At 38.3% G+C, this 12,094-nt stretch overlaps 1 protein-coding gene across 4 annotated transcripts in view; it reads left to right on the plus strand.

Annotated features, from left to right (window-relative positions):
- Positions 1-12,094, plus strand: part of DOP1A (DOP1 leucine zipper like protein A) — a 125,107-nt gene that overhangs the window by 98,036 nt on the left and 14,977 nt on the right. For all 4 annotated transcript variants that reach the window (XM_059890074.1, XM_059890075.1, XM_005210704.5 and 1 more), the window contains 3 exons: positions 6,664-6,798; positions 8,741-8,796; positions 9,907-10,011. In XM_059890074.1, the coding sequence (XP_059746057.1) occupies positions 6,664-6,798; positions 8,741-8,796; positions 9,907-10,011 (296 nt within the window). The remainder of the gene's footprint in view (positions 1-6,663; positions 6,799-8,740; positions 8,797-9,906; positions 10,012-12,094) is intronic.

Below are 12,094 nucleotides of genomic sequence, written 5' to 3' on the forward strand. Positions count from 1 at the left end.
ATTCATATGATATTAACACTGTAGCTGTATAGAAATGGTAATCAGATACAAAGTGTTTTTTAAATGATAGTCATTTAAGGTGCATAACAAGAGTATGGAGAGAAATTTTCATCTTGATTAGCTTTTCGTTACAATGTGACTGCTTAAATGTAATTCATATATTGTCTTTAGATTATATATTTGGAAATTTTGTTGCTTTGTGAGTTTGAAAGCTCAAAAAACTATTCTGTATTGGATATAAATACTGACTCACTAGAATACTAAGGCTGTTAAATAATTTATTCCTATAAGATATGTGATTTGTCTAGCTGAAGGTTTCTAATCTTATTTTTGTGCTGATTTCATATTACATGTATGCTGACACATTTCAAGTAATAAAAAATAAACATTCCTTTTATATGACATTTTGCATGTAAGGATTCAGTAGTAGATATTACATTGGACAGAATTGAGATCTTGGATTATTTAAAGTTAGTTAAGTACATGTGCTTTAACATGGCATATTGAACACATGCATTTTTATCTTCCCTCTTACCAAAAATGAGAGTGAAACAATTTTAAATGACAAAACCTACAATGACAAAAACTTGGGAGGGGTAACCACATAAGCGTGGCCGTAAATGTCATATGACCACAAGTGTCAAAAAGTTTTGCATGACGAAAAACATGTCTGAGTTATAACTGACTTGGATATCAATATCAGTTTTCTCTGCTCTACTGATTTGCTGCAAGCAAAGGATCAATTACTGATGTAAATCTATAGACAGTCTGGAAGTAGAAGTATCAAGTACTTCTAAAGGCAAAGAGTTAGGATGGGGCTGAAATCTGGAGGACTGATTGAAAGTTTATAGTTCCCTTTTCCCAACCCAAGTAGCCACCCACTCCTCTTACCCTACCTCATCAGGATACTGGAGTCAAATTTACTTTGTGAAGAGTACTTTGAAAAGAGACTCTTGATCCAAGGGCACAAGGTTCACAGTTCAGTTCATTTGCTCAGTCAGTCCAACTCTGTGACCCCATGGACTGCAGCATGCCAGGCTCCCATCACCAACTCCCAGAGCTTACTCAAATTCATATCCATCAAATCGGTGATGCCATCCGAACATCTCATTCTGTGTTGTCCCCTTCTCCTCCCACCTTCAACCTTTCCTAGCATCAGGGTCTTTTGTAGTGAGTCATTTCTTCACATCAGGTGGCCAAAGAATTGGAGTTTCACCTTCAATATCAGTCCTTCCAATGAATTTTCAGGACTGATTTCCTTTAGGATGGACTGGTTGGATCTCCTTGCAGTCCAAGGGACTCTCAAGAGTCTTCTGCAACACCACAGTTCAAAAGCATCAATTCTAATTGGCACTCAGCTTTCTTTATAGTCCAACTCTCACATCCATACATGACTACTGGAAAAACCATAGCTTTGACTAGATGGACCTTTGTTGGCAAAGTGATGTCTCTACTTTTTTATATTCTGTTTAGGTTGGTCATAGCTTTTCTTCCAAGGATCAAGCGTCTTTTAATTTCATGGCTGCAATTACCATCTGCAGTGATTTTGGAGCCCAAAAAAATAAAGTCTGACACTGTTTCCCCATCTATTTGCCATGACGTGATGGGACCAGATACCATGATCTTAGTTTTCTGAATGTTGAGTTTTAAGTCAACTTTTTCAGTCTTCTCTTTCACTTTCATCAAGAGGCTCTTTAGTTCTTCTTCACTTTCTGCCATAAGGATGGTGACTTCTGAGTATTTGAGGTTATTGATATTTCTCCCGGCAATCTTGATTCCAGCTTGTGCTTGATCCAGCCCAGCATTTTTCATAATGTACTCTGCAAAAATTAAATGAGCCAGGTGACAATATGCAGCCGACATACTACTCCTTTCCCAATTTGGAACCAGTCTGTTGTTCCATGTCCAGTTCTTACTGTGGCTTCCTGACCTGCATACAGATTTCTCAGGAGGCAGGTCAGGTGGTCTGATATTCCCATGAAGAATTTTCCACAGTTTGTTGTGATTCACACAGTCAAAGGCTTTGGCATAGTCAGTAAAGAAGAAATAAATATTTTTCTGGAACTCTCTTGCTTTTTCAATGATCCAGCAGATGTTGGCAATTTGATCTCTGGTTCCTCTGCCTTTTCTAAATCCAGCTTGAACATCTGGAAATTCATGGTTCATGTACTGTTGAAGCCTGGGCTGGAGAATTTTGAGCATTACTTTACTAGCGTGTGAGATGAGTGCAATTGTGTGGTAGTTTAAACATTTTTTGGCTTTGCCTTTCTTTGGAATTGGAATGAAAACTGACCTTTTCCAGCCCTATGGCCAACTGCTGAGTTTTCCAAATTTGCTGGCATATTGAGTGCAATACTTTCACAACATCAGCTTGTAGGATTTGAAATAGCTCAACTGGAATTCCATCACCTCCACTAGCTTTGTTCGTAGTGATGTTTCCTAAGGCCCACTTGACTTCACATTCCAGAATGTCTGGCTCTAAGTGAATGATCACACCAGCATGTTTATCTGCGTCATGAAGATCTTTTTTGTACAGTTCTTTTGTGTATTCTTGCCACCTCTTCTTAATGTCTTCTGCTTCTGTTAGGTCCATACCATTTCTGTCCTTTATTGAGCCCATCTTTGCATGAAATGTTCCCTTGGTATCTCTAATTTTCTTGAAGAGATCTCTAGTCTTTCCCATTCTATTGTTTTCCTCTATTTCTTTGCACTGATCACTGAGGACGGCTTTCTTCTCTCTCCTTGCTATTCGTTGGAACTCTGCATTCATATGGGTATATCTTTCCTTTTCTCCTTTGCCTTTCACTTCTCTTCTTCTCTCAGCTACTTGTAAGCCCTCGTCAGACAACCATTTTGCCTTTTTGCATTTCGTTTTCTTCAGGATGGTCTTGATCACTGCCTCCTATACAATGTCACAAACCTCCATCCATATTTCTTCAGGCCCTCTATCAGATTTAATCCCTTGAGTCTATTTGTCACTTCCACTGTATAATCGTAAGGGATTTGATTTAGGTCATACCTAAATGGTCTGGTGGTTTTCCCTACTTTCTTCAATTTAAGTCTGAATTTGGCAATAAGGAGTTCTTCTGAGCCATAGTCAGCTCCTGGTCTTGTTTTTGCTGACTGTGTAGAGCTTCTCCATCTTTGGCCGCAAATAATATAATCAATCTGATTTTGGTGTTGACCATCTGGTGATGTCCATGTGTAGAGTGTTCTCTTTTGTTGTTGGAAGAGGGTGTTTGCTGTGACCAGTGCGTTCTCTTGACAAACCTCTGTTAGCCTTTGCCCTGCTTCATTCTGTACTCCAAGGCCAAATTTGCCTGTTACTCCAGGTATTTCTTGACATCTTTTGCATTCTAGTCCCCTATGATGAAAAGGACATCATTTTGGGGTGTTAGTTCCAGAAGGTCTTGTAGATCTTCACACAACTGTTCAACTTCAGCTTCTTCAGCATTAATGCTCAGGGCATAGACTTGGATTACTATGATATTGAATGATTTGCCTTGGAAACGAAAAGAGATCATTCTGTCATTTTTGAGATTGCATCCAAGTACAAGGTTCATACAGGTAGGAATTAGACATCATGCTTCAAACAGCAGTCAGGAAAAGTCTACATTCTGAAAAATGGAATCAATCTCACCCCAGCAAGATGGCAGGAAGCCATTATGTTGTTCAGGTAGGAGTTTAGGATTGCTCTCTAGGAAAATGGGCTGACCTAAGCTACTTAAATTTTTGTGTCTCCTAAAAACAACAACAACAACAACAAAAAAAGGACTCCAAAACTAGGCTGCTGGCACTACACAGGAAGGGCCACCTATCCAGTAGTCTTGCACCTAAATGCTTGGCTTCCTGTCACCTTTTCATTTCTTTTTGAAAGGCAGTAGTAATACAGTTGTTAAGACCTCACACTTTGAAACCAGGTCCCTGGGGTTCAAATATTGACTTCTCCACTCACTAGCTATATAACGTCCTCAGGTTAGCATTGCTGCTTTATGGGGCTGTGAGAATCAGAACCGGAGGGAGGGAAGAAGGGTGGATGGAAAGAAGGGAGGGATGAAGGAAGGGTATGCATATATATATGGCACTTACCAGTACGTGGCACTTAATAAGGACGCTGTAAATATATTTGCGTATAGTTATTATTATTGCTGTGCTGTGCTTAGTTGTGTCCAGCTCTGCAACCCCATGGACTATAACTTGCCAGACTCCTCTGTCCATGGAATTTTGCAGGCAAGAATACTGGAGTGGGTAGCCTATCCCTTCTCCAGGGAATCTTCCTAACCCAGGAATTAAACCAGGGTCTCCTGCATTGCAGGCAAATTCTTTACCAGCTGAGTTACCTGGGAAATAGAGAGCCAAGGAATACCAGTCACATGAAGAAAGCCTCTGAAAATTAGATAAAGACCAAAACAAGTAGATAGAGAAAGTCAAAAGTAATATGCAGGTAACAGAAGAAAATGTAAAGTTCACCAGGTAAAATTATATTACATCCATGAAATAAGAGATTATAAGAAGGACTATTGCAAAAATTTTAAATTGTCTTAAATGTCAAAATTTTTTAGCAGAAGCAAAACAAAATCAGTATAAGAGAAGTGAAAGTAGATAAATATCAGATATAGAATGTAAATTTAGAGTTGTGGAAAACAGAGAAAAGGAGATTTTTAAATTAGGGAAATGATACTGGAGGTACAGTATCTTTTTGAAGAAAGAAGAAATAGAAAAAACGAGGGGAGAAAAGTAGCTAAGAAATAGTACAAGGAAATTCCCCAGAAGTAAAGGAAATGAATTTTTATAGGCACTGTGAAAAGAGATCTGTCTACATAAAGATCAGCAAGTAATGTCAGATCACCAGAGATGAAAAGGAGGTCTGATAACCTTCTAAAGAGAAAATACTGGTCATATTCAATGGATGATGATATGACTTATCATTAGCAACACTAGAACTTATGATTGGAAAGTTAGTTTCAATCTGTAGTACTTTACCCAGCCAAAGTGTCACTCAGGTGAGTTTTGACTTTGAAATGGCTCAAAAAAAATTGCAGTTGATTCACCCTTTCTCAAATACTGTAAGATGTATTTCCAGCAGAGGAGGAATAAAACAAGAAAGAAGGCAGCATGGGATCCAAGAAATAGGAGTTCCAACACAGGAAAAAAGAAAGGCTGATGGTCACAGGAGAAAAAACAAGATGATACTATATAGCAAGCCTAGAGAGTACCAAACCAGGGTAGAACAGAAAGACATCTATCAGAGATATCTCAAGAAAAAGCAGGAAGGGGAAAAGGTAGGTTAGTTATCTGATCTGATGGTTTTGAGCATGTAGTTAGAGGAGATTTACAGCTGTTGGATTCTTTGGGGATAAACTTATGGTAGAGAAGGCCAAGCAAACAAAAACAGTGTGTAGACACAAATGCACTTGTATATATGCACACACTTCTATTAAATATATTGTGACAGTCAAGCAAGATTTTTTTTGTAAAGATAGAAAAATCCAACTGAAGTCACACTGCATAAGAAAAACTATGTTTTCTTGTGTATACTATCATATTTTTAAACACATTTACATATAAAACATTGTGAATAGGCCATTGTAATACTTTTCATTGATATATATTCATTCATTTCATACATCTTCTGGTTGATATGTAATTATTCATACATCTTTTATATTTTTCATCATGATTTTAGTGAAACTTGGGGAAACATAAAATGTGCGTAAATAATTCTTCACATCATAAACCACTCTGAAATGAATGAAAGTACGCATACGTAGTTCATCACATTCAGTGTTTCTTTATGAAGATCCTTAAAAACTATTAAAGTAAAAACAATTATATTGGGGCTTCCATGCGGTCCAGTGGCTAAGACTCCGTGCTCTCAATGCAGGGGGCCTAGGTTCGATCCCTGGTTGGGAAGCTAGGTCCCACATACCACACCTGCGAGTTTGCATGCCACCAACTAAAGATCCTGCGTGCCATAACTAAGACCTGGCATGGCCAAATAAATAGAAATAAATATTGTAATAAAACAATTATTTCTTTGAAGCAGATTATCTTATTAATGTAGACTTGTTAAGATTTTTCAGTTGGAATGAATAAATGAAGATTATTTTAAAAATTAGCACACAAAAAAACAGTTTAGGAAAAACAAAAAGTCGTGCAAGAGAAGACATGTGTACTGGTAATATACAACATAACTATAAGTAAACATATGAATATTGGGTGTATATTTAAATGAAATTATGATGTAACTATGGTGGAAGGATAGGGAGAAGAGTGTAATAGAACCAAAAGTTTGTCTTCTAAAGTAGGATGTCAGTAGATAATATGTAAAATTGAAGAAAATATTCTGAAATAGGAAAAATAACAACCATGAATATTACTCAGAAATGATAGGAAAGAGCCAAGAGTTGAGCCTGGTCACTTTGGGGCATAAGTGCAAGCACACTGCTATTTTTTCTTAAAAGATACCTTGTCCTGTTTGTCTTTTTGAAACAATATACATGTATTATATTGATAAAAAATAAAATTTACCTAAAGTCATCAAGGGACATGAAAGGGCCTTTATATTAAAAGAGGCCATAAAATATTCTCTTAATTCTGTGATTTCTCTTAAAAGATTTACCTTTACCCGTACATAAGTGAATACAATGATGTGTTCTCCAGGTTATTCCTGCAGCCAGTGAAGAACAGCTCTTACTAGTAGAACTGGTTCGGTCTATCAGTGTCATGAGAGCAGAGACTGTTATACAGACTGTGAAAGATGTCTTAAAGCAGCCCCCAGCCATAGCCAAGGACAAGGTAAGCGGAGCTACCCTTTGATTTGTTTACAGTTGTGTTTCAGAGATGACCCTGGTAGGGAAGTTATTTTTTGTACAATGCATCCTTGTAAATAGATTGCAGAGATGAGAGCATGTGTTCTCACTCTGCCCTAATAAAAACAGTTACCAGTATCTACAGTGACCCGCTGGCATGATCCTCCCTGTGGCCAGTGAAGAGCAGTTCACTGCTCGTAGCGCTCCATATGTACATCTAAGGCAGTGAGTACGTGTGGGGCCAGATTCCTAGGTGAGATTTTTCTGGTCGTGTAGAGGAAAAGCACAGAAGCCAGAGCCCAAGGTCTGTTCACTTCGGTTGTTTCCTTTTTCACAGCCTCTTGCTGCTCTCTCTTTGCAATGAGGGTCTAAGTTTGTAAGCTCCTCACATTTTGCTATAACTTTAGTTCTAGTTGATGTCATTTCTTGACCATGTACAATCTGTGCTACCAAGAAGTCAGTGACAGAGTCTTTGCACTCCCAATGCGTTGTCTCTAGTTAGGCAGACCTAAAAGTCTACAAGTTAGTAAAGTTATGAACTTGTCTACTTTTTCCATTCCTTATTTCAGGAACAGTAAGAGGTTCAATTTTCTTAAAAAATATTTACCAACTGCTAACATTAGACTTTAGGCCAAGCCAAAATAGGCCTGATTACTTCCTTGAAAGAATTATTGCACATATCTGAAAATATTGCATTATTTTTTCTATTGCCTAAAGAGTGTACTACTTGTGTACAAAAATAGCCAGTGTCCTTACTAACTTTTTAACAATTTCCTTACTGTTCTGTAATCACCACTGGGGCATTTGTGATAGGATTTTAAATTTGCTTGTGAAAGCTCAATTCATTGTATTTATTTTGAGCACCTACTTATGCCAGAGACATTGGGCTAAGTGTGAAGGATATAAAATCAAATAAGAGCAAGTTCTGTACTCCTCAACTGCCACCAACCCTGTTCTCAATATACGAAGTTCTGAATTCATCAGATATTTGATTTTTCCTCATGTGGTACAAGGGGAAATTTTGAAGGGAATAGTTGGTGTCAAAACATAACAAATCAAATTGGGTAAATGAAAGTGGACATCAGTGTTATTTTCTTGTCTATTATTGATTTTTAAGGGCGGGTGCCTTCTTTTTATTATATGTTACATTCAGCACTAACTTTAGAGAATAGATTTTAGGCTATTAGGAGTTAGTTCAGATTTGGAACCAACTATACCTACCTACTGGAGAAGGCAATGGCAACCCACTCCAGTACTCTTGCCTGGAAAATCTCATGGGCAGAGGAGCCTGGTGGGCTGCAGTCCATGGGGTCACAAAGAGTCGGACACAACTGAGCGACTTCACTTTCACTTTTCACTTTCATGCCTTGGAGAAGGAAATGGCAACCCACTCCAGTGTTCTTGCCTGGAGAATCCCAGGGACGGCGGAGCCTGGTGGGCTGCCATCTATGGGGTCACACAGAGTCGGACACGACTAAAGCGACTTAGCAGCATACCTACCTACCTATCCTAATTTAACAGAAACTTGTGGTAAAATAGATTTAAATTCCATTTTATTTAAAAAAAAAAAAAAAAAGTCAACCTAATTCTGATAGCCTGGCCAAGCATAGGCTGATTAAAATAGTGTTGATGCTTATAGAGTCAATGGATCATTTAAAAATAATGACTGGGGTGTGCTTTGTATATGGGGGTGTCGGAATTGAGAATCTTTTGATTCTTTCTAAACCATTTTCAGCTTTTTAAATAGCTTTTGTGTTTTGCCTGCTACATGGAAGAGAGCTGCATGATTTGGATGACAACCTAGTGTTTGATTTTGTTTGCTTTTAATTTTTTTAATTTAAAACTGGTAAAATACAGAGTAGTTATAACTATGGAAAAGAAAAAGCAGCATTTTTCTTCACTATAAAATTGGTTTCTTTTGTTTATAGAAACATCTTTCTTTGGAAGTCTGCATGCTTCAGTTTTTCTATGCTTATATTCAAAGGTAAGATAACTGCTGTGGATCTCTCCTCACTTTATTTAGCAATGCATAAAAATTAGGAAACAAGGAAGAAGGCACCTGAATTCTTTCAAGAAGTTACTTATTTTTTTTTCCTTCTAAAACTAAAAGAACTAATACTGGAAACAGAAAAACATTGTGGAAATATTAATAAAGGCAGTTGGCCTCTTAATGACCCAGTCATGTGGATCCTACAGATATAAAGACCTAAGTACACTAAAGTACACTGGACATTAAAACACTGAATTGTAAGAAAATAGTAAACAAACAAACTACATCCTATTCTTGAAACTATGCCAGTTTCCACTGATCCATTATTTTGATATAGGTGAGAACGCAAGGTCGTCTAATCTGTTTTTTTTTTTTTAATGGAATGATATGACAATATCTTCTTGTTATGGCATTCCAGTTTTGCATTTAGCTGACATCTGAATAGAATTTCGTTGATTTGAGTTTTGATAAACTTACTCAAGAACCTTAATTTTTTCCATTTTAATCATCAAACTTGGCATCAGTTTGTGATTGATGACTAACATAAAGTCAGGTTAAACTGGTTGTGATTTAGAATAGGGACTGCCTAAAATCTAAGTTTAGGTAGAAGAGTTAGGGTTAAGGTCAAGAAGAAACAAAGAGAATCTTAATTTCTCTAGAGGTGAGAGACTGATATTCAGGATAGATTGACAGCCCTCCCTTAGATGAGATAGAGACTCATATGTGAAGGAGAAAGAGCTAATATAAGAGAGAAGTGGAGAGAATAGGGAAGGAAGTAGGTAACTGTGATGTCAATAATTAAACAAATTTATTGAGCTGCATTTTGAGAGTCAGTATGGTTAAGAACTGGTAATTCTATGGCAAAATTTCTACTGTAATAAGTTACACTGGATATTTTAAGTATGTATGCTTGGTTTTCTTTTTACATATAAGAAGAGTAGAAAATAAAAGCTTTCAGAAATGTTCTATAACAGTATCACAGTCTATCAAATTTAGAAAATTTTCAGAGAAAGTAGGGAAATATGGTAAAGACTGGGAAAGTATAGGGAAAATTAAAGTTGATATTGGCTTTATCTGTGTATAGAAACTGTGTTCATCTTGCAGAATTCCAGTGCCCAATTTAGTGGATAGCTGGGCATCACTGTTGATACTTCTGAAAGATTCCATACAACTGAGCCTTCCAGCCCCAGGGCAGTTTCTTATACTTGGGTAAGCAGTTTCACTTAAAAAATATGATTTCAAATGTATAGTGTTCGTTGTCTCTGATTGCTGAATAACATGTTTTGGGTGATGGTGTGTCTCTACCTTCTGGGGGGGAGTGGGATTGTGGAGGCAACATTGTGTGTTTCTACATATGCAAAATGTGAACATGCTAATGTGAAACTGGTGCAGCAGTAGTGACTCAGCGATGAGAAAGTGTGGGATTGAAAGGGGCAGAGGTGAGCAGGATGACTGAAGGGGAGCTTCATAGTCATCTGAGTTCAGAACCCTGAACATGAAAAGTCATTCTCTGTCATGTTGCTTCCTGATCTCTGTTAATGTGCCTGATTATTTGGTAAATTCTAGTTACCCTTGACTGCAAGCACCATGATGTCTGGACAGTATCTTTTACTCTCCATTATTCTTGGTTCATAATATGTCCCCGGGAAATATTTGCTCAGTGAGTGGAGGTGGTAGGAGGGGAAAGCCTTTGTGGACCAGGGAGGGGACACTGGGCGAGGTGCCTTGTCTGCTTTGGCTGTGGTGTAGGCATAGCAGTGGGACAGTGGGTGAATGAGATGGGGATGGGAGCTGGAATGGGAAAGGAATTCGCATTTTTTTTAAGAAATTTGGTCTTGGGCAGGGGATGGGAGTGATGGCAGGTTTTGAGGAGGGATATGACCAGCAAGTTCGTAGTAGAATAGATCATAGGGGAAAGAAGATAGAACCGTTTCTAATGGGAGATAGCAAGTTTGTGTGCTGTGGATTATGGGATTGAAATAACAGGACAAGAAAAGAAGGAAAGGGGGCCAAGAAAGGACATAGAAAAGAAAAACATCAGAAAGGTAGAAGAAAAACAGGTATTTTCAGGGTTCTAGAAGCAAAGAGAAGTTAAGGCATGGTTAACCCCTTTAGAGAGATTAGGGAAGATGATGTATAAAAAGAGGGTGTATTTATTGATGATCCGAAGAGGATTGGTAATTTAGGAGAAAAGAGTTGGATGAGATAATAAGCACAGATGTTAAGGGCAAGGGTTAGAGTGAAAAAAGTTAGTGTGAAGTAGTCTTTGAGTTTGTTTGATCACGAAAAGAAAGAGAACTGACAAGGTAGCAGAAGAAAATGTGATTTGAAATGGTAAGGAAACCTGACGATGTTGAGTAGTGAACAGCAAAGACTCTGCCTGAATTCAAATCCCAACTCCTTTACTTCTTTGCTAGAAGGCCCTGCACAGGTTATATAACCTTTCCATCTGTAAAATGGAGATGATAATAGTGCCTACCTCATAAAGTTGTTACAAGGATCATTTAGAGTTAGTGTTTGTTAAATTCCTAGAATACTGCCTGGCTGATAATGACTATTATTTAAGGGGAGAGTGCTCCATAGGAGATTGTAGGGAGCGGGGGCCTCCTTGGGAGCACCAGATTCCAGAGACAGCTGGGAGGGGATGGAGACCGGGGAATGGCAGGGGTAAGAGTGGGAAAGAAGGCTGCATTTCCTCTAAAACTTTGTGACTCAGGTTGATCCTTCAACCAGCAGCAATAGAGTCGCCTGGGAGCTTGTTGGAAACGTAGACTCTCAAGCTCCAACCCAGACCACCTGAATCAGAATCTGCAGTTTAACAAGGGTCTCAAGTGATTACATTACATCCTGGAATTTGAAAAGGACTGCTTAAGACAGAAGAGGGGAATTCCCCAAAGGGAATACCCTTGTCTCCAACCTGTTTGCATTACTCCAGACATTCAATGTGCTGTTCCACTGAATGGGATGTAAACTCAACCACATGCAAAGAACTTCAACCTTAGTCAGCCTCTGTAGCTCTGCTGGTGTTTTTTAAAAGTGTAGTTGGGTGGTTCTATATACAGACTTAGCTTCTCTGTTGTCCTGAAGGGAACCAGTGATTCTGCTTTGGCAACCAGTGGTCTAGAAAATTTTGAAGTAGAGGGAGGGTTAGGGTTAGAGGGTTCTTTGGTAAAATGGACTCGAGATTTTGGTAAATGTAGGAATGTAGTCTTACACCAGGAAGCAGAGAGGAGGTAGAAGAACAAGGATGAGAGCTGGAGGAGAGCTGGTCAGCCTGTAGAAGCTGAGTAAC

The sequence above is a fragment of the Bos taurus genome, chromosome 9 (assembly GCF_002263795.3).
Source record: "Bos taurus isolate L1 Dominette 01449 registration number 42190680 breed Hereford chromosome 9, ARS-UCD2.0, whole genome shotgun sequence".
Classification (NCBI taxonomy): domain Eukaryota; kingdom Metazoa; phylum Chordata; class Mammalia; order Artiodactyla; family Bovidae; genus Bos; species Bos taurus.